Below are 24,309 nucleotides of genomic sequence, written 5' to 3'. Positions count from 1 at the left end.
AGAAAATCAAAATCCAGAGTAAAACTAATTAACGATTTACTATCTTTCGTTTGTAATCATTTAAATGGTTCTAAAGCTCCTTTCTGGATTTTTTCCGCATCAGTTGGAACGATATTTTGCTTAAATATCCAAAAATTTCTAGAATTTCCGCCGAAAAAAGACGTAGAAAGTCAAAATCCAGAGTAAAACTAATTAACGACTTATTATCTTTCGTTTGTAATGATTTAAATGGTTCTAAGGCTCCTTTCTGGATTTTTTCCGCATCAGTTGGAACGATATTTTGCTTAAATATCCAAAATTTTCTAGAATTTCCGCCGAAAAAAGACGTAGAAAATCAAAATCCAGAGTAAAACTAATTAACGATTTACTATCTTTCGTTTGTAATCATTTAAATGGTTCTAAAGCTCCTTTCTGGATTTTTTCCGCATCAGTTGGAACGATATTTTGTTTAAATAACCAAAAATTTCGAGAATTTCCTCCGAAAAATGGTGGTGATGGTTCCTAAAAGCGGCTTACAATCCAGTTGTTAGAAGCTCTAATTTCATTCAAAGCTGCTAAAAATATTCATTATAATAGAAGACTTGACAATTCTCGTAATGTTTCTAAAGAAACATAGTCCATTACTGATCTAAAAAATGAGGCTCAATCTCTACTTCACCCGATCACCTCAATAATTACTTTGTGAATGTAGCTAAAAAGTTTTTACTTTAACCTACTCACTCTACGCTCAGCATTAGTTGAGGGCTCCATATTTTACAGTACAAAAAAGTGCACAATAACTTGCCAATTGAAATCAAATCTCCAACATGAGATTTCGAAATTTCAGTTTCTCAGTAACAATTTTCGAATTAATGATTGAATAGATCTGATGTTTAATTAAGGCTGAATCATCGATCTGAAAATGTCGCGCATGTTCGGAACTACGATCGCAGCGCTGCCGCTTATAAAAATAGAATTAAAACTCACGTTGAGGGTAAACCTCGTATTGTCATCAATATTGATATTAGATTCAGTATAACATGGCCTAATCTCTAGTTGGATTGGTACAATATAACCGAAGAGTGATGCGATAAATGAGATAGACGAAGGCCCTTCGTGTCATCGATTTAACTGCTTTAGCGACAATAGATTGTGTTCGTCGGGTGAAAACTGGTAAACATATCTATTAAAGAGGAAGTGGATTCACGTCATTTGATTGGATAACATCCAAACTATTGTTTGGAATCGAAGTATGCTGTTAGGAAAAGGTCTCTTCATTACATATAGAAAATTATCTATTGAAATTCTTAGTAGTTTCTCAAATTTCGTCAATAATGTAACTTTTTCTACTAGTTAAGTACGCCTCTGGATTTTTCCGCATCAGTTGGTACGAGATTTTGTTTAAATATCCACAAATTTCGAGAACTTCCACCGAAGAGAGACGAAGAAAGTCAAAATTTCTTTATTTACTCACCATTCGAAATCCAGTGGCAAACAAATTAACGATTCATTATCTTTCTCTTTCTTTTCTATGCATCTCTATGTTGACCTAAAGTCAGTTTTGAGGTGTCTTAATTAAGTTTACTCTTCAACGTTTTCCCTTACGAATAAAATTTGTTATTAAATCAACGCAAAAAGTTTTAGATTTTGCTTTTAGTTCAGATATAATCAAACAATTCGAATGCATTGGACAGAGTTTATGAAGAAGATAAATCGATGGTTCATTCGTGTACATCTTAATATAGAGCAAACGACTCAAACGTTCTCAAAGCTCAGTTAATTATTGCTTTATGATCAGAGACAAAATCTTTGTATCATTTTTCGTAGTAAATTCGGCAAAAACAACAAGTTTTCGCTGGTTAAAGGTTTGGGTATTCATCTTCAACGATGAGAGTCATATTTCACTTTTGACTAGAGTGAAATGGCGAATCATAAGACTTAATACACAGGTCCACAAAAAAAAATTAGTGACTTTGTCAAAGATAAGGTTTATTTGGTTTATTTCAAATTATTACTTGGTGATCAAGACAAAGTATGGGTTCCTCCTAACGTATGTAGAAGATACTTGTGGTTTAAAGTTAGGAAAACTCTCTATTTAATACGAAAAATAGAAAGAGAATATCTCATCAGCTGATGCAGAGAAATCCCCAGACAAATCCAGCTCAGATTTTTCAGTTCTCTCAAGACTTGGATGTTTCAAAAGATACTGCTGAGAAAATGTCTCACCAGCTCTGAAATACCGGTTCTACATCCACCTCCTAATTTAGATGACATTCTGAATGATGTAAAGAACTCTCCAGACAAATCCAGCTCAGATTTTTCAGTTCTCTCAAGACTTGGATGTTTCAAAAGATGCTGCTGAGAAAATGTCTCACCAGCTCTGAAATACCGGTTCTACATCCACCTCCTAATTTAGATGACATTCTGAATGATGTAAAGAACTCTCCAGACAAACCCAGCTCAGATTTTTCAGTTCTCTCAAAACTTGGATTTTTCAAAAGATACTGCTGAGAAAATGTCTCACCAGCTCTGAAATACTAGTTCTACATCCACCTCCTAATTTAGATGACATTCTGAATGATGTAAAGAACTCTCCAGACAAACCCAGCTCAGATTTTTCAGTTCTCTCAAAACTTGGATTTTTCAAAAGATACTGCTGAGAAAATGTCTCACCAGCTCTGAAATACCAGTTCTACATCCACCTCCTAATTTGGATGACATTCTGAATGATGTAAAGAACTCTCCAGACAAATCCAGCTCAGATTTTTCAGTTCTCTCAAGACTTGGATTTTTCAAAAGATACTGCTGAGAAAATGTCTCACCAGCTCTGAAATACCGGTTCTACATCCACCTCCTAATTTGGATGACATTCTGAATGATGTAAAGAACTCTCCAGACAAATCCAGCTCAGATTTTTCAGTTCTCTCAAGACTTGGATGTTTCAAAAGATGCTGCTGAGAAAATGTCTCACCAGCTCTGAAATACCGGTTCTACATCCACCTCCTAATTTAGATGACATTCTGAATGATGTAAAGAACTCTCCAGACAAATCCAGCTCAGATTTTTCAGTTCTCTCAAGACTTGGATGTTTCAAAAGATGCTGCTGAGAAAATGTCTCACCAGCTCTGAAATACCGGTTCTACATCCACCTCCTAATTTAGATGACATTCTGAATGATGTAAAGAACTCTCCAGACAAACCCAGCTCAGATTTTTCAGTTCTCTCAAAACTTGGATTTTTCAAAAGATACTGCTGAGAAAATGTCTCACCAGCTCTGAAATACCGGTTCTACATCCACCTCCTAATTTAGATGACATTCTGAATGATGTAAAGAACTCTCCAGACAAACCCAGCTCAGATTTTTCAGTTCTCTCAAAACTTGGATTTTTCAAAAGATACTGCTGAGAAAATGTCTCACCAGCTCTGAAATACCGGTTCTACATCCACCTCCTAATTTAGATGACATTCTGAATGATGTAAAGAACTCTCCAGACAAACCCAGCTCAGATTTTTCAGTTCTCTCAAAACTTGGATTTTTCAAAAGATACTGCTGAGAAAATGTCTCACCAGCTCTGAAATACCGGTTCTACATCCACCTCCTAATTTAGATGACATTCTGAATGATGTAAAGAACTCTCCAGACAAACCCAGCTCAGATTTTTCAGTTCTCTCAAAACTTGGATGTTTCAAAAGATGCTGCTGAGAAAATGTCTCACCAGCTCTGAAATACCGGTTCTACATCCACCTCCTAATTTAGATGACATTCTGAATGATGTAAAGAACTCTCCAGACAAATCCAGCTCAGATTTTTCAGTTCTCTCAAGACTTGGATGTTTCAAAAGATGCTGCTGAGAAAATGTCTCACCAGCTCTGAAATACCGGTTCTACATCCACCTCCTAATTTAGATGACATTCTGAATGATGTAAAGAACTCTCCAGACAAACCCAGCTCAGATTTTTCAGTTCTCTCAAAACTTGGATTTTTCAAAAGATACTGCTGAGAAAATGTCTCACCAGCTCTGAAATACCGGTTCTACATCCACCTCCTAATTTAGATGACATTCTGAATGATGTAAAGAACTCTCCAGACAAACCCAGCTCAGATTTTTCAGTTCTCTCAAAACTTGGATTTTTCAAAAGATACTGCTGAGAAAATGTCTCACCAGCTCTGAAATACCAGTTCTACATCCACCTCCTAATTTGGATGACATTCTGAATGATGTAAAGAACTCTCCAGACAAACCCAGCTCAGATTTTTCAGTTCTCTCAAAACTTGGATGTTTCAAAAGATGCTGCTGAGAAAATGTCTCACCAGCTCTGAAATACCGGTTCTACATCCACCTCCTAATTTAGATGACATTCTGAATGATGTAAAGAACTCTCCAGACAAATCCAGCTCAGATTTTTCAGTTCTCTCAAGACTTGGATGTTTCAAAAGATGCTGCTGAGAAAATGTCTCACCAGCTCTGAAATACCGGTTCTACATCCACCTCCTAATTTAGATGACATTCTGAATGATGTAAAGAACTCTCCAGACAAACCCAGCTCAGATTTTTCAGTTCTCTCAAAACTTGGATTTTTCAAAAGATACTGCTGAGAAAATGTCTCACCAGCTCTGAAATACCGGTTCTACATCCACCTCCTAATTTAGATGACATTCTGAATGATGTAAAGAACTCTCCAGACAAACCCAGCTCAGATTTTTCAGTTCTCTCAAAACTTGGATTTTTCAAAAGATACTGCTGAGAAAATGTCTCACCAGCTCTGAAATACCAGTTCTACATCCACCTCCTAATTTGGATGACATTCTGAATGATGTAAAGAACTCTCCAGACAAATCCAGCTCAGATTTTTCAGTTCTCTCAAGACTTGGATTTTTCAAAAGATACTGCTGAGAAAATGTCTCACCAGCTCTGAAATACCGGTTCTACATCCACCTCCTAATTTGGATGACATTCTGAATGATGTAAAGAATTCTCCAGACAAATCCAGCTCAGATTTTTCAGTTCTCTCAAGACTTGGATTTTTCAAAAGATACTGCTGAGAAAATGTCTCACCAGCTCTGAAATACCGGTTCTACATCCACCTCCTAATTTGGATGACATTCTGAATGATGTAAAGAACTCTCCAGACAAATCCAGCTCAGATTTTTCAGTTCTCTCAAGACTTGGATGTTTCAAAAGATGCTGCTGAGAAAATGTCTCACCAGCTCTGAAATACCAGTTCTACATCCACCTCCTAATTTGGATGACATTCTGAATGATGTAAAGAACTCTCCAGACAAATCCAGCTCAGATTTTTCAGTTCTCTCAAGACTTGGATTTTTCAAAAGATACTGCTGAGAAAATGTCTCACTAGCTCTGAAATACCGGTTCTACATCCACCTCCTAATTTGGATGACATTCTGAATGATGTAAAGAACTCTCCAGACAAATCCAGCTCAGATTTTTCAGTTCTCTCAAGACTTGGATTTTTCAAAAGATACTGCTGAGAAAATGTCTCACCAGCTCTGAAATACCGGTTCTACATCCACCTCCTAATTTGGATGACATTCTGAATGATGTAAAGAACTCTCCAGACAAATCCAGCTCAGATTTTTCAGTTCTCTCAAGACTTGGATGTTTCAAAAGATGCTGCTGAGAAAATGTCTCACCAGCTCTGAAATACCGGTTCTACATCCACCTCCTAATTTAGATGACATTCTGAATGATGTAAAGAACTCTCCAGACAAACCCAGCTCAGATTTTTCAGTTCTCTCAAAACTTGGATTTTTCAAAAGATACTGCTGAGAAAATGTCTCACCAGCTCTGAAATACCGGTTCTACATCCACCTCCTAATTTAGATGACATTCTGAATGATGTAAAGAACTCTCCAGACAAACCCAGCTCAGATTTTTCAGTTCTCTCAAAACTTGGATTTTTCAAAAGATACTGCTGAGAAAATGTCTCACCAGCTCTGAAATACCAGTTCTACATCCACCTCCTAATTTGGATGACATTCTGAATGATGTAAAGAACTCTCCAGACAAATCCAGCTCAGATTTTTCAGTTCTCTCAAGACTTGGATTTTTCAAAAGATACTGCTGAGAAAATGTCTCACCAGCTCTGAAATACCGGTTCTACATCCACCTCCTAATTTGGATGACATTCTGAATGATGTAAAGAACTCTCCAGACAAATCCAGCTCAGATTTTTCAGTTCTCTCAAGACTTGGATTTTTCAAAAGATACTGCTGAGAAAATGTCTCACCAGCTCTGAAATACCGGTTCTACATCCACCTCCTAATTTGGATGACATTCTGAATGATGTAAAGAACTCTCCAGACAAATCCAGCTCAGATTTTTCAGTTCTCTCAAGACTTGGATGTTTCAAAAGATGCTGCTGAGAAAATGTCTCACCAGCTCTGAAATACCAGTTCTACATCCACCTCCTAATTTGGATGACATTCTGAATGATGTAAAGAACTCTCCAGACAAATCCAGCTCAGATTTTTCAGTTCTCTCAAGACTTGGATTTTTCAAAAGATACTGCTGAGAAAATGTCTCACCAGCTCTGAAATACCGGTTCTACATCCACCTCCTAATTTGGATGACATTCTGAATGATGTAAAGAACTCTCCAGACAAATCCAGCTCAGATTTTTCAGTTCTCTCAAGACTTGGATTTTTCAAAAGATACTGCTGAGAAAATGTCTCACCAGCTCTGAAATACCGGTTCTACATCCACCTCCTAATTTAGATGACATTCTGAATGATGTAAAGAACTCTCCAGACAAACCCAGCTCAGATTTTTCAGTTCTCTCAAAACTTGGATTTTTCAAAAGATACTGCTGAGAAAATGTCTCACCAGCTCTGAAATACCGGTTCTACATCCACCTCCTAATTTGGATGACATTCTGAATGATGTAAAGAACTCTCCAGACAAACCCAGCTCAGATTTTTCAGTTCTCTCAAAACTTGGATTTTTCAAAAGATACTGCTGAGAAAATGTCTCACCAGCTCTGAAATACCGGTTCTACATCCACCTCCTAATTTGGATGACATTCTGAATGATGTAAAGAACTCTCCAGACAAACCCAGCTCAGATTTTTCAGTTCTCTCAAAACTTGGATTTTTCAAAAGATACTGCTGAGAAAATGTCTCACCAGCTCTGAAATACCAGTTCTACATCCACCTCCTAATTTGGATGACATTCTGAATGATGTAAAGAACTCTCCAGACAAATCCAGCTCAGATTTTTCAGTTCTCTCAAGACTTGGATTTTTCAAAAGATACTGCTGAGAAAATGTCTCACCAGCTCTGAAATACCGGTTCTACATCCACCTCCTAATTTGGATGACATTCTGAATGATGTAAAGAACTCTCCAGACAAATCCAGCTCAGATTTTTCAGTTCTCTCAAGACTTGGATTTTTCAAAAGATACTGCTGAGAAAATGTCTCACCAGCTCTGAAATACCGGTTCTACATCCACCTCCTAATTTGGATGACATTCTGAATGATGTAAAGAACTCTCCAGACAAATCCAGCTCAGATTTTTCAGTTCTCTCAAGACTTGGATGTTTCAAAAGATGCTGCTGAGAAAATGTCTCACCAGCTCTGAAATACCAGTTCTACATCCACCTCCTAATTTGGATGACATTCTGAATGATGTAAAGAACTCTCCAGACAAATCCAGCTCAGATTTTTCAGTTCTCTCAAGACTTGGATTTTTCAAAAGATACTGCTGAGAAAATGTCTCACCAGCTCTGAAATACCGGTTCTACATCCACCTCCTAATTTGGATGACATTCTGAATGATGTAAAGAACTCTCCAGACAAATCCAGCTCAGATTTTTCAGTTCTCTCAAGACTTGGATTTTTCAAAAGATACTGCTGAGAAAATGTCTCACCAGCTCTGAAATACCGGTTCTACATCCACCTCCTAATTTGGATGACATTCTGAATGATGTAAAGAACTCTCCAGACAAATCCAGCTCAGATTTTTCAGTTCTCTCAAGACTTGGATGTTTCAAAAGATGCTGCTGAGAAAATGTCTCACCAGCTCTGAAATACCGGTTCTACATCCACCTCCTAATTTAGATGACATTCTGAATGATGTAAAGAACTCTCCAGACAAACCCAGCTCAGATTTTTCAGTTCTCTCAAAACTTGGATTTTTCAAAAGATACTGCTGAGAAAATGTCTCACCAGCTCTGAAATACCGGTTCTACATCCACCTCCTAATTTAGATGACATTCTGAATGATGTAAAGAACTCTCCAGACAAACCCAGCTCAGATTTTTCAGTTCTCTCAAAACTTGGATTTTTCAAAAGATACTGCTGAGAAAATGTCTCACCAGCTCTGAAATACCGGTTCTACATCCACCTCCTAATTTAGATGACATTCTGAATGATGTAAAGAACTCTCCAGACAAACCCAGCTCAGATTTTTCAGTTCTCTCAAAACTTGGATGTTTCAAAAGATGCTGCTGAGAAAATGTCTCACCAGCTCTGAAATACCGGTTCTACATCCACCTCCTAATTTAGATGACATTCTGAATGATGTAAAGAACTCTCCAGACAAATCCAGCTCAGATTTTTCAGTTCTCTCAAGACTTGGATGTTTCAAAAGATGCTGCTGAGAAAATGTCTCACCAGCTCTGAAATACCGGTTCTACATCCACCTCCTAATTTAGATGACATTCTGAATGATGTAAAGAACTCTCCAGACAAACCCAGCTCAGATTTTTCAGTTCTCTCAAAACTTGGATTTTTCAAAAGATACTGCTGAGAAAATGTCTCACCAGCTCTGAAATACCGGTTCTACATCCACCTCCTAATTTAGATGACATTCTGAATGATGTAAAGAACTCTCCAGACAAACCCAGCTCAGATTTTTCAGTTCTCTCAAAACTTGGATTTTTCAAAAGATACTGCTGAGAAAATGTCTCACCAGCTCTGAAATACCGGTTCTACATCCACCTCCTAATTTAGATGACATTCTGAATGATGTAAAGAACTCTCCAGACAAACCCAGCTCAGATTTTTCAGTTCTCTCAAAACTTGGATTTTTCAAAAGATACTGCTGAGAAAATGTCTCACCAGCTCTGAAATACCGGTTCTACATCCACCTCCTAATTTAGATGACATTCTGAATGATGTAAAGAACTCTCCAGACAAACCCAGCTCAGATTTTTCAGTTCTCTCAAAACTTGGATTTTTCAAAAGATACTGCTGAGAAAATGTCTCACCAGCTCTGAAATACCAGTTCTACATCCACCTCCTAATTTGGATGACATTCTGAATGATGTAAAGAACTCTCCAGACAAACCCAGCTCAGATTTTTCAGTTCTCTCAAAACTTGGATGTTTCAAAAGATGCTGCTGAGAAAATGTCTCACCAGCTCTGAAATACCGGTTCTACATCCACCTCCTAATTTAGATGACATTCTGAATGATGTAAAGAACTCTCCAGACAAATCCAGCTCAGATTTTTCAGTTCTCTCAAGACTTGGATGTTTCAAAAGATGCTGCTGAGAAAATGTCTCACCAGCTCTGAAATACCGGTTCTACATCCACCTCCTAATTTAGATGACATTCTGAATGATGTAAAGAACTCTCCAGACAAACCCAGCTCAGATTTTTCAGTTCTCTCAAAACTTGGATTTTTCAAAAGATACTGCTGAGAAAATGTCTCACCAGCTCTGAAATACCGGTTCTACATCCACCTCCTAATTTAGATGACATTCTGAATGATGTAAAGAACTCTCCAGACAAACCCAGCTCAGATTTTTCAGTTCTCTCAAAACTTGGATTTTTCAAAAGATACTGCTGAGAAAATGTCTCACCAGCTCTGAAATACCAGTTCTACATCCACCTCCTAATTTGGATGACATTCTGAATGATGTAAAGAACTCTCCAGACAAATCCAGCTCAGATTTTTCAGTTCTCTCAAGACTTGGATTTTTCAAAAGATACTGCTGAGAAAATGTCTCACCAGCTCTGAAATACCGGTTCTACATCCACCTCCTAATTTGGATGACATTCTGAATGATGTAAAGAACTCTCCAGACAAATCCAGCTCAGATTTTTCAGTTCTCTCAAGACTTGGATTTTTCAAAAGATACTGCTGAGAAAATGTCTCACCAGCTCTGAAATACCGGTTCTACATCCACCTCCTAATTTGGATGACATTCTGAATGATGTAAAGAACTCTCCAGACAAATCCAGCTCAGATTTTTCAGTTCTCTCAAGACTTGGATGTTTCAAAAGATGCTGCTGAGAAAATGTCTCACCAGCTCTGAAATACCAGTTCTACATCCACCTCCTAATTTGGATGACATTCTGAATGATGTAAAGAACTCTCCAGACAAATCCAGCTCAGATTTTTCAGTTCTCTCAAGACTTGGATGTTTCAAAAGATACTGCTAAGAAAATGTCTCACCAGCTCTGAAATACCGGTTCTACATCCACCTCCTAATTTAGATGACATTCTGAATGATGTAAAGAACTCTCCAGACAAATCCAGCTCAGATTTTTCAGTTCTCTCAAGACTTGGATCTTTTAAAAGATGCAGGATATGGATGCTGGAAAACTAAGTTCAAAGCTAAGAAAGATAATCATCTTTTATCTCATCCGGTACCTAATTTTTCTGGTACAAACTTCGAGAGAGAGAATTTTCACTAAAGAGGGTAATCTGGTTTATTGTGATGATTTCGTGGGCTCACTAAATACTTCGAAATAGAAAATGATTCATCAAAATGACGCTTATCCATTGATTCATCCAAAACTAGTCTCAAAGTATTCTCGCTGCATTATGGAAATGTATTTGCAACTCTTCCAATGAGTCACTTAGCTCATGAGGAAGAAAATTACAATGGATCTTTTGGAATGGATCTATTCTTTTTGTAGAGATTTTGAAAATACTGACCACCCCTACCAGATAGGGATTGTTTTAGATATATATGTTCTAAGCTCTCGAAATTATCTGAGGCAAAGTTGGAAGGAGTTTTCCCTATCCCTGACATAAAAAATTTTTTGTTTGATCCCTTCTTTCCAGAATCAAAGGGATAAATCGAAAAAGAAGCATGGGATTCTTTAAAAAATGTAATGCAGAAGTCCAGAAGTACAGCATATGTTGACAGCTGAAAACTTGGGTGTTCATAGTGAGGAAAATGTTGGTTGTTGGTTGCAGATTGTATGTAATATCGTATGATGGAATGTCATTATGTTAGATGCTTGGGCAAAGAAAAGAGCAAACAAAAAGTTGTTTATACTTTTTAATAATTTGTAATAAATAGTTGATTTTACAAAAAATACGTGATGGAAAGTAATGGTCGGCAAGATCTATATAAAAAAGAGTATGCTAGATCTAGATTTGTTCAGTTGATAAATAAAGAGCATCATCAAGGAAATTTTGTTGCAAAAAGCTCCGTTTATTTAGAGGTCTCGCAATGACATGATGCAATACAACATGCAATGCAATGCAAGACGCAATACTTCTTGATCAAAAGCATGCGCAGATGAAGTTTATCTGATTGTTTCATACAAGATCTAGACATTATCGATTTTGTGCCTCTTTATTAATATTAGTAAAAATTTGAGGTTAGGAATTTGTTTACTTCTACTGTTTACAGAGACTTGCATGCAATATCTTGCACGTTGTATCACATAATGTCAAACAGTGAATTAAAACAAACAGTTTGTACGGTTTTTATATCACCAAAACTTTATTTTCTTTTCAATTCTTGTAACCACATTTTCCAGTTATTTTAATTATCGAAATTATTTCGAAATATCACCACTTATATGTAGAGGATTTAAACTGTATGTACAAATGATACTCGTATCTATTGACCTTGGTGTTTCGAATAGTTTCACATTCTATTTTTGTAGCACACAAACCTTGATGTTGTAATTATTTCAATTTATTATTTGCGGAAGTCAACTAACTATAAGTTTAGTATTATGTCGAGTGAAACATGCATAGAAAGCATTCGCGATATACAAACTATTTTAAAAAATAAACTAGATATTGAGAAAATAACGAAAATTGATATCACAAGATTGACAGCACCAGGAGAAAATTACGGGAGTTTAATACTAAAGTTAGATATTTATCTTAACAGTGTGAACAGTGTCGATGAAGAAATTGTGAAATTAGTGGCTAAAAAAATTCCTGTTGAACAAATATTACGAGAAAATTTTAATATACAAATCACTTTCAAAAATGAAGTAGGTTTATATGAAACAGTGTTGCCGATTTTACAAGATTTCCAGAGAAGTCACGGTATACAGAATGTTATAAACAGCGTTCCTAAATTTTTCGGTGCCAGGTTAAATTTAGACGGTAACGAAGAAGTTACTGAAGACGCCGTAATCATTTTAGAAAATTTAACAGCCAAAGGTAATTAATTTGATGTCTAGAACTCACATTTTCAGTCTTTTTTTCAAGGTTGAGTCTAATCTGATAAGAGTATATAAAAATATGAACCTGGTATCTCGTGGATACTATTGAAATTTTCTTTTTTTCATCTATAGCTTTTCCAAGTTTAAATCATGTTTGACAAGTGGAATACTCACCAAGCAGCTAAGAAAGGCCGTTGACCATATCTCAAAAATCACCAGCAATCAATTAAAATTCTTCTTTTGGCACTTATTTCAGGTCTTACCCTCTATGCTCTAATTTCTTCAATCTTCTGTCCCGATTTGGACTATCTGTTTCTGGTAGTTGACTTCTCATTGAGTTCTTGTTCTGTCGACTCGACATAAGCCTTCCACTTTCGTTTTCTCATCCGTATCCATCTGACTACATCTGTTATCTGTTCGCAGAACTATAGGTTATTCCAGATCTTCATCTGAGGGTTTCCATCTCTCTTGTTCATAAAAATTGTTATATCCTTCTTGTATTTTCTATAATTCCATTTGGTTGAATCTGAGAAGCATGCGTTGTACTTTGTGTCTTCGTTTTCTGCTATAACATCTGCGTAACATATAATTCGAAACTTGCAGCTTCTTATCGTGTATCCTTTTCCTGGGGTCTAGGATGAGGTTGAAAAGCATTGGAATGCTAACTTGTCTTCCTGTAATTTGCGTATAACGTCTGTAAGTTTACCCTGTCGAAATCCTTTGTTAGATCAACATAGCATAAGAAAACTGGATTATTTTACTCTATGGCTTCTTCTACAATTTGTCTTAGTGCGAATATTGAATCTATTCTGGATATTTCGATCATTTTTGTGCCTAGGATATTACAGATAATTCATTATCCACAAAATTTTGATTGAGAAGACGTGAAGTGATCTTAAATCAAAACGAGTAATTTTTCTGTTGGAACATTCGATTTTTACGACCTTATTTTTTCATTTCAGGTTTCAGCAATGTTGAAAGAACTACAGGATTCAATCTAGAATCCACTAAACTAATTCTTGAAAATTTAGCAGAGTTCCACGCAGTTCCTTTAGCGTTAAAGCTGAAGCAGCCCAAGCTCTTTGAAAGATTGAAGAAATTCTGCAACACTTTCGAATTTAAAAGCGAATTTCATAAGATATTCTGGGAAACTACGAGAGCCGTTATCAAAGAGAAACCAACATGTGCATTATTAGACAATAAAATAAAATTATTGGGGCAAATTGATAGACCAGAAGTTATGGAACCGTTCGGAACCTTGGTACACGATGATCTTTGGAGCAATAACACGATGCAAAAATTCGCACCTAATCAAATAGCTGTTGAAAATAAATTTTTAGATTTCCAGTTTTTAGATTACGGTTCTCCTGCATCGGATTTTTTGTTTTTCGTGTTTACCAGCGTACAACTCGACGTACTTGAAAATAATTTGGATATTTTGATTAGTACGTATCATAATCGTTTCTTGAAACATCTGGAAGTGTTCGGATGTGATATTGGAGTTTTCACCGCGGAAAAATTCATAGAAGAAATCAAAAGGGAAACTGCTTTTCAAATTGGTCATATAATAAACTTTGTTTTGTTTATTATCAAAACTAAACAAGAAAATGTTAAGATACTTGATCATATTAATATAAAACCTTCTCTCATTACTCAGAAAGCTAAAGAACATATTTGGTTTGTTATTGAGGAATGGAATCGAAGAGGATGGTTATGAAAAATTTCCGCATGTCTTTTAGGCCCCTAACATGGAAATGATTCCCTTCCACTCTTTCCTATTTTTCCCTTTTCCCGTTCGTTTTCCAGTCCTGAATTCTTCTTTCTCGTAGGTCCCTTTCCACCATCTCTGTGTTCATCATTTTTTTTGTTGCTTTTAATCTATCGTTCTCTGTATATGACCCAACCACTCGATTCTTTTGAATTATCGGCTTATACGAGTTTTTGGGCTTTTGCCATACAAGGCAAAAAAGGTTTGGACAGGCCAAAATCCTTGTGTATTACAAATTATATAAACGTATCATGAAATTTCTTTTCGATATATTTGTCAATATAATTTAAAAATGATTTGTTTTATTTTAAGAGACTCTTTGCAGCAAATTTTCGAATTGCCAAATCTTTGGCGAAAGAAAACTTTCAGGACAGCTTCGAAAAACCATAACCTGTTCAATATGAACGTATTGCATTGATCTGTAAACGATCGACGACTCACCGTACCAGAAATAGCAACTTGGATCACTAAATCTCATCTGAATAGTCTTCTGCAGCAAATTTTCGATTTGCTAGATCTTTGGCGAAAGAAAACTTTCAGGACAGCTTCGAAAAACCATAACTGTTCAATATGAACGTATTGCATTGATCGGTAAACGATCGACGACTCACCGTACCAGAAATAGCAACTCAGATCAATGAATCTCATCTGAATAGTCTTTTGCTGCAAATTTTCGAATTGCCAAATCTTTGGCGAAAGAAAACTTTCAGGACAGCTTCGAAAAACCATAACCTGTTCAATATGAACGTATTGCATTGATCTGTAAACGATCGACGACTCACCGTACCAGAAATAGCAACTTGGATCACTAAATCTCATCTGAATAGTCTTCTGCAGCAAATTTTCGAATTGCCAAATCTTTGGCGAAAGAAAACTTTCAGGACAGCTTCGAAAAACCCTAACCTGTTCAATATGAACGTATTGCATTGATCTGTAAACGATCGACGACTCACCGTACCAGAAATAGCAACTTGGATCACTAAATCTCATCTGAATAGTCTTCTGCAGCAAATTTTCGAATTGCCAAATCTTTGGCGAAAGAAAACTTTCAGGACAGCTTCGAAAAACCATAACCTGTTCAATATGAACGTATTGCATTGATCTGTAAACGATCGACGACTCACCGTACCAGAAATAGCAACTTGGATCACTAAATCTCATCTGAATAGTCTTCTGCAGCAAATTTTCGAATTGCCAAATCTTTGGCGAAAGAAAACTTTCAGGACAGCTTCGAAAAACCATAACTGTTCAATATGAACGTATTGCATTGATCGGTAAACGATCGACGACTCACCGTACCAGAAATAGCAACTCAGATCAATGAATCTCATCTGAATAGTCTTTTGCTGCAAATTTTCGAATTGCCAAATCTCTGGCGAAAGAAAACTTTCAGGACAGCTTCGAAAAACCATAACTGTTCAATATGAACGTATTGCATTGATCTGTAAACGATCGACGACTCACCGTACCAGAAATAGCAACTCAGATCAATGAATCTCATCTGAATAGTCTTTTGCAGCAAATTTTCGATTTGCTAAATTTTTGGCGAAAGAAAACTTTCAGGACAGCTTCGAAAAACCATAACCTGTTCAATATGAACGTATTGCATTGATCGGTAAACGATCGACGACTCACCGTACCAGAAATAGCAACTCAGATCAATGAATCTCATCTGAATAGTCTTTTGCAGCAAATTTTCGATTTGCTAAATTTTTGGCGAAAGAAAACTTTCAGGACAGCTTCGAAAAACCATAACCTGTTCAATATGAACGTATTGCATTGATCGGTAAACGATCGACGACTCACCGTACCAGAAATAGCAACTCAGATCAATGAATCTCATCTGAATAGTGTTATGCAGCAAATTTTCGATTTGCTAAATTTTTGGCGAAAGAAAACTTTCAGGACAGCTTCGAAAAACCATAACTGTTCAATATGAACGTATTGCATTGATCGGTAAACGATCGACGACTCACCGTACCAGAAATAGCAACTCAGATCAATGAATCTCATCTGAATAGTGTTATGCAGCAAATTTTCGATTTGCTAAATTTTTGGCGAAAGAAAACTTTCAGGACAGCTTCGAAAAACCATAACTGTTCAATATGAACGTATTGCATTGATCTGTAAACGATCGACGACTCACAGTACCAGAAATAGCAACTTAGATCAATGAATCTCATCTGAATAGTCTTTTGCAGCAAATTTTCGAATTGCCAAATCTCTGGCGAAAGAAAACTTTCAGGACAGCTTCGAAAAACCATAACTGTTCAATATGAACGTATTGCATTGATCGGTAAACGATCGACGACTCACCGTACCAGAAATAGCAACTCAGATCAATGAATCTCATCTGAATAGTCTTTTGCTGCAAATTTTCGAATTGCCAAATCTCTGGCGAAAGAAAACTTTCAGGACAGCTTCGAAAAACCATAACTGTTCAATATGAACGTATTGCATTGATCTGTAAACGATCGACGACTTACAGTACCAGAAATAGCAACTCAGATCAATGAATCTCATCTGAATAGTCTTTTGCAGCAAATTTTCGATTTGCTAAATTTTTGGCGAAAGAAAACTTTCAGGACAGCTTCGAAAAACCATAACTGTTCAATATGAACGTATTGCATTGATCGGTAAACGATCGACGACTCACCGTACCAGAAATAGCAACTCAGATCAATGAATCTCATCTGAATAGTCTTCTGCAGCAAATTTTCGAATTGCCAAATCTTTGGCGAAAGAAAACTTTCAGGACAGCTTCGAAAAACCATAACCTGTTCAATATGAACGTATTGCATTGATCTGTAAACGATCGACGACTCACCGTACCAGAAATAGCAACTTGGATCACTAAATCTCATCTGAATAGTCTTCTGCAGCAAATTTTCGAATTGCCAAATCTTTGGCGAAAGAAAACTTTCAGGACAGCTTCGAAAAACCATAACCTGTTCAATATGAACGTATTGCATTGATCGGTAAACGATCGACGACTCACCGTACCAGAAATAGCAACTCAGATCAATGAATCTCATCTGAATAGTCTTTTGCTGCATATTTTCGAATTGCCAAATCTTTGGCGAAAGAAAACTTTCAGGACAGCTTCGAAAAACCATAACCTGTTCAATATGAACGTATTACATTGATATGTAAACGATCAACGACTCACCGTACCAGAAATAGCAACTTAGATCACTGAATCTCATCTGAATAGTCTTTGCATCAAAATGAATCTATCATAATGGAAAAAATTCATAATTCCCCCTCGACGTTACTACACGAAGTTATCAGTTAATTTAATGATAAAAAATAAACGCTAACAAGTTTATAAGCGATTTTTTTTTAATTTCGTGCTTAGGTGCTAGCTATCTAATAAGAAACGGAAATAACGTTCATCATGGTATTGCAGGAAGTTGCTGGTATTTCCTTTCAAGATTTCTTCGCGAGGTCTGTTATTATAAACGAATGCGATGGCCATTTTAACTGTTCCCGGGTCAAATCAAGATGGATGTTCTCTTACTTTAATGGTTCTCTAGTAGCGCAGGGATTCGGTTTAAATTATGAGTTATTTTCGTGACTTTATTCCAACGCGAAATAGGAAAAAGTGAGATCTTGAAAGACAGAAATGTTTTAGAAAGGATTGCAAAGAATACATATATTTTTAGCTATTGTACATATATAGAAAACGAAACTTCTAGTTTGTTATAAGTTTTGTGAGGCCCAGAAAGTCAAAAACTACACATAAAATATAAATAAATATACCAGTTTGAAAATGACGTTTACTACAGTTGTAGCTGTTAGGATCTGACAAATTTTGCGTATTAAACATAAAAAAAGTGAATTTCAACTTAACCTAACTTAAAATCTTATTTTTCAATATAATTTCTTTTTATTTCCACAAACTTTCCATAACATGCAGCTAGAGCCCTTATGAAACAATTAAAGTATGATGCCTCCAGCTTTGTGAATATGACGTAGTCAGACAGAGCCAAATCGGGACTATATAGTGGGTGTACAAACTCTATGAAGTCACCTTTGTATACAGTAGCCGTGGAGAGCGAAGCTCAAGCTCATCCACTAATTTAATATTTGCTGTATTAGTCACAGAACCTCCTGCACGGGGTTCATTTATCTTGTAATGTGGCGTCCTCTCTTGTTAATCTTCTTAAGCCATTTGTTGATGTAATACTATCTTATCATAATGTCAGATCACCCTATATATCGAAACCTTTGAATATCCATATATATTAACGATACCTTTCAAAAAACTATAATTTGAAATAAAGAAAAGTTAAAAGTAGTATTTTTATAGCGAAACAGTCATTTTATTCTATAAAATAAATCAAGAACACCGAAATTTTAACCCTATTATAGAGACCAATCATTTTATTTAAATTATTAACTGTCACATCAATTATCAATCAAATATTATTGAATGTAAATGGTCGGGACACGTGAGGAATTACTTTTGAGTGTAATTAGGTATTTATTTTTACGCCCACTAGCGCCCATAATATTTTTTTCGCGTGTCCATTGATTATGTATAACAATAAAAATTTCTGACACTCAAACTAATTGATAAGTGATCGATATAAATATATTTGAGTTAATCATAATGTCAAACGAGATACCGATCAAAATATGATTCATTTCATTCGATGCAATTAATTTATCGAGACCATTTTTGTACTGAGATGTGACCGTAACAAGTATGAAGATAAGAAGCAAGCCTAAAGTATGGTTAACTTATGGTAAAGTATAACAGAGCGATTTAGTCTTCGTGCAGATCATATCCTGATGAAGATATGCTCAACGAACCGTTTTAGAATTAAATAAATAATTCAAGGTACAGTTTAAATGGGTTTTAGTGATAATAATAAATAAATAAAGTTTCTTCAGAGCCTGGGAAAGTTATTGAGCACTTGCTCAGAAATGCGAAATTTTTAATTATTTTAATTATTTTCAATTTAAATTCAATTCACCAAAAAAAGGAAGATTCCAGATCATAGTAAAAGATTACAGATCCTTGTGAAACTCTGAATATAATTTTTGAACATTGCGAAAAATTCCAGATCGTTCTGGAACATTACAGACTTTTGTGGATGATTTTAGATTATTGTGAAACATAACAGATCATTGTGAAAGATTCCAGATTATTGTGGAGCATTACAGATCATTGTGGAAGATTTTAGATTATTGTGAAATACAACAGATCATTGTGGAAGATTCCAGATTATTGTGGAGCATTACAGATCATTGTGGATGATTTTAGATTATTGTGAAACATAACAGATCATTGTGAAAGATTCCAGATGATTGAGGAAGATTCCAGATCATTTTGAGAGATTCCAGATTATTGTGAATCATAACAGATTATTGTGGAAGATTCCAGATTATTGTGGAGCATTACAGATCATTGTGGATGATTTTAGATTATTGTGAAATACAACAGATCATTGTGGAAGATTCCAGATTATTGTGAAGCATTACAGATCATTGTGGATGATTTTAGATTATTGTGAAACATAACAGATCATTGTGAAAGATTCCAGATGATTGAGGAAGATTCCAGATCATTTTGAGAGATTCCAGATTATTGTGAATCATAACAGATTATTGTGGAAGATTCCAGATTATTGTGGAGCATTACAGATCATTGTGGAAGATTTTAGATTATTGTGAAATACAACAGATCATTGTGGAAGATTCCAGATTATTGTGGAGCATTACAGATCATTGTGGATGATTTTAGATTATTGTGAAACATAACAGATCATTGTGAAAGATTCCAGATGATTGAGGAAGATTCCAGATCATTTTGAGAGATTCCAGATTATTGTGAAACATTCCAGATCATTGTGAAAGATTCCAGATTATTGTGAAAGATTCCAGATTATTGTGGAGCATTACAGATCTTTGTGGATGATTTTAGATTATTGTGAAATACAACAGATCATTGTGGAAGATTCCAGATTATTGTGGAGCATTACAGATCATTGTGGATGATTTTAGATTATTGTGAAACATAACAGATCATTGTGAAAGATTCCAGATGATTGAGGAAGATTCCAGATCATTTTGAGAGATTCCAGATTATTGTGAAACATTCCAGATCATTGTGAAAGATTCCAGATTATTGTGAAAGATTCCAGATTATTGTGGAGCATTACAGATCATTGTGGAAGATTTTAGATTATTGTGAAATACAACAGATCATTGTGGAAGATTCCAGATTATTGTGGAGCATTACAGATCATTGTGGATGATTTTAGATTATTGTGAAACATAACAGATCATTGTGAAAGATTCCAGATGATTGAGGAAGATTCCAGATCATTTTGAGAGATTCCAGATTATTGTGAATCATAACAGATTATTGTGGAAGATTCCAGATTATTGTGGAGCATTACAGATCATTGTGGAAGATTTTAGATTATTGTGAAATACAACAGATCACTGTGGAAGATTCCAGATTATTGTGGAGCATTACAGATCATTGTGGATGATTTTAGATTATTGTGAAACATAACAGATCATTGTGAAAGATTCCAGATGATTGAGGAAGATTCCAGATCATTTTGAGAGATTCCAGATTATTGTGAATCATAACAGATTATTGTGGAAGATTCCAGATTATTGTGGAGCATTACAGATCTTTGTGGATGATTTTAGATTATTGTGAAATACAACAGATCATTGTGGAAGATTCCAGATTATTGTGGAGCATTACAGATCATTGTGGATGATTTTAGATTATTGTGAAACATAACAGATCATTGTGAAAGATTCCAGATGATTGAGGAAGATTCCAGATCATTTTGAGAGATTCCAGATTATTGTGAATCATAACAGATTATTGTGGAAGATTCCAGATTATTGTGGAGCATTACAGATCATTGTGGAAGATTTTAGATTATTGTGAAATACAACAGATCATTGTGGAAGATTCCAGATTATTGTGGAGCATTACAGATCATTGTGGATGATTTTAGATTATTGTGAAACATAACAGATCATTGTGAAAGATTCCAGATGATTGAGGAAGATTCCAGATCATTTTGAGAGATTCCAGATTATTGTGAATCATAACAGATTATTGTGGAAGATTCCAGATTATTGTGGAAGATTCCAGATTATTGTGGAGCATTACAGATCTTTGTGGAGCATTACAGATCTTTGTGGATGATTTTAGATTATTGTGAAATACAACAGATCATTGTGGAAGATTCCAAATTATTGTGGAGCATTACAGATCATTGTGGATGATTTTAGATTATTGTGAAACATAACAGATCATTGTGAAAGATTCCAGATCATTTTGAGAGATTCCAGATTATTGTGAATCATAACAGATTATTGTGGAAGATTCCAGATTATTGTGGAGCATTACAGATCATTGTGGAAGATTTTAGATTATTGTGAAATACAACAGATCATTGTGGAAGATTCCAGATTATTGTGGAGCATTACAGATCATTGTGGATGATTTTAGATTATTGTGAAACATAACAGATCATTGCGGATTATTCCAGATCATTGTGGAAGATTCCAGATCATTGCGGAATTCCATCATTATGCATCTTGACAGATGGTTTTTAAACAACTTTTTAGATGTGCAACGATTGCAAATTATTCTGGAAGATTTTATTGAGAGCATGCGAGTGCAGTTATTTCTATTGCTCATTTTTGTGAAATTTTTATACATCAAACGTTTTCAACTACACAGATATCAAAAATTTCTTTTCGTTTCTACTTCAGGCGAAGGAAAAATCCGTATTTTACATTATTTTCCTGATATCCTCAAGTTTATTCTGACTTTTCGACCTTCCTCCCAAATCTGACAATAATTTTTGGGCTTAGGTTAAATTTTCTCGAGTCGGTGTTTGTGAACATAATATCGGGAAAATGGAGATAGACTTTTTGTCGGTTTACGGTATTCTCTAAACCGTGAATCAATGAAAACTGAGAAAAAGAAAGAAACCAAACGAAGTAACCAAAAAATAAAACATGGAAAGTTTAAATTCTGTAACTTTATTCTATTTAACGCAATTATATCATATGAAAACAAATATCACACCTGTTTCTCATGCTATTCGAATGCCTCAACATATAAAAATCAAGATAACACTCATTTAAAATACAGAACCAGGTCAAATTACTTGAAGAACAATCAGCAAATTCTCCAGATTTACTCCCTAGTTACTAGTTATTTTCAGAATTGGAAAGAATATTCTAGGAAAAGATATTAAATATCAATTTATTGATATATAAAGCGCCTCTAATTTTTCTTATGGAGGTTTTGATGAAAAATACTGATAGGTATCTTCAAAGGTTGATATTTTGCTTGGTGTGATTCGAGATATTTCCCATAACGACTTAAAAATCTCATTTATCTTTGGTTTCCCTTCATCCCGTTACAGCTCCATCGTCTCTACGCTAGTTTCATGTCGACTGTGTCCATCAACTTAGAGATCTTTCCTAAAACTGTATCGAATATGAAGTTGATATCATCTAGGTTCTTTTTTCCAATTACTACGGCCACGTCGTCCAAAAATGATACGAGCTTTCGTTGAGATCTACTAGGACTGAGCGTTGAGGTGCTCCTTCAGTGACTTTGTAATTTTTTAGATCGTTCTCTGTATCATATTAGAGGATTTTGAAGTAGCAGGCTACCATCTTCTGCAGATATCTTGGTACGTCCATCTAGTTGGTTCGTCAGGTGGTTTTTCCCTTCTGCTGCTACCGCGTGGCAAGGAAGGTGCTTTATATACATCTAGGAACAATCCTAGTGCTGTATTGATAGTTGTTTTTGTTGTTTTCTACTTTATTGCAGGCTTCTTTTAGTTGCTTTCCTGTAATTTTCGGAATCGTCTTTGTTTGATGCTGATGGTCTACAGAAAAACGGATCTATGATCTTTCTGATTTCTTCTTTTGCGGAACACCGTGTATATTGTTGTTTGAAATGAAATAAATAGAAGCACCTGGTTTACGAAATATATTTTCTGTGATGAACGACAATCTTATTTTATCTATTATTTTTTTTATCTCGGTTGCTTTTTCTTATCTATTCACTAGAAATCCCATTTGAAAAGGACACAGCAGGATACATGTTCCCGCTTTTGCAATAGATAATACGGATCCTCCCACCGATGCCAACTTGATATATAAGCGTCCATGGAGCACTAATGGCCGCATGTTGATTGTGAGTTTTAAAGGGATCACGATTTATGGGAAGATCAACGGAAGGGGGACTGTTATCTGGTATTATTTATCCTGCCGTTGGTGACCGGGATACTTTCAGTGCATTAACTTTGTTTGCTTCGTATTAGCAGCAATGTAAATCTACGAAAAATTAAGTGCGTTTCTGTTGAATCCTGATTTTGTTGTTGTTGTGTTTTTAATTAATGAAACCATCAATCAATTTATTTTATAAACAACAAACGATTCAACGTTTATAAACGATTTATGACACAATTGATAAAACGATCGTTTTTCCGGTTGTTTGAGTCGGGATTTTTGAATAAATATTACCACCAGTTGCCTGGAAATATATGAATGTTTTTACTTGCAATCACCTACAAAGGTAAACTATTTCTAGCCCTAGAAGCAGATTTTCAAGTGTATTAGGTTCAATTTTTCATAGGATAATAAATATAAATGAAAAAATAACTATTTTGATCATTCTTTTTGACCATGTGCAGAAGTGCAAAAACAAATACTGCAGATGAACATGCCACATAACATGGATTTTCCAGATTTGAACCACAAACTTCCAAAAACTACCTTTGTGATTTATTAATGGTCATGGCGAAGGCAAGACGTTTAGGAAATTGAACTTCTTCACACTTAATCGAAAGATCCATTGAGATTCTTTAAATTGTTAATCAATTCCTCAACTACCACACGCTTTCGGTTGCACAGTTTTGATTTTGAGCTAATCTTCAATCTCGAATCGTTCGTAATGTTTAGAATCCTAGTTGTATCACATCTTTGTTGGGCAAACTCTAAAAGCACTAAAGTAACTCTAATGTGACTTCCAGGCTACCAGGGTTTCCCAAAAAAGGAGCAGCGACTCTATACATCATATGTTATTATGCAGTGGAATATTTGCTGTGTAGATGAGAATGAGGATGTGGTGTAGTAAATATTAGAAAAAGGTTGTGCTTGAGTTTAAATT

At 35.5% G+C, this 24,309-nt stretch overlaps 2 protein-coding genes across 2 annotated transcripts in view; both read left to right on the top strand.

Moving 5' to 3' along the window:
* Nucleotides 1–24,309, top strand: part of LOC130894451 (uncharacterized) — a 692,198-nt gene that overhangs the window by 446,223 nt on the left and 221,666 nt on the right. The window lies entirely within an intron of this gene.
* On the top strand, nucleotides 11,829–14,425 carry LOC130894446 (uncharacterized). The gene is made up of 2 exons (XM_057801301.1): nucleotides 11,829–12,362; nucleotides 13,327–14,425. The coding sequence occupies exons 1-2, from the start codon at nucleotides 11,924–11,926 to the stop codon at nucleotides 14,079–14,081; spliced, it is 1,194 nt and encodes a 397-aa protein (XP_057657284.1). The 5' UTR covers nucleotides 11,829–11,923; the 3' UTR covers nucleotides 14,082–14,425.

This window comes from Diorhabda carinulata, chromosome 5 (assembly GCF_026250575.1).
Source record: "Diorhabda carinulata isolate Delta chromosome 5, icDioCari1.1, whole genome shotgun sequence".
Classification (NCBI taxonomy): domain Eukaryota; kingdom Metazoa; phylum Arthropoda; class Insecta; order Coleoptera; family Chrysomelidae; genus Diorhabda; species Diorhabda carinulata.
Note: the sequence above shows the minus strand (reverse complement) of the source record. Positions and strands in the feature narration are given on the sequence as shown.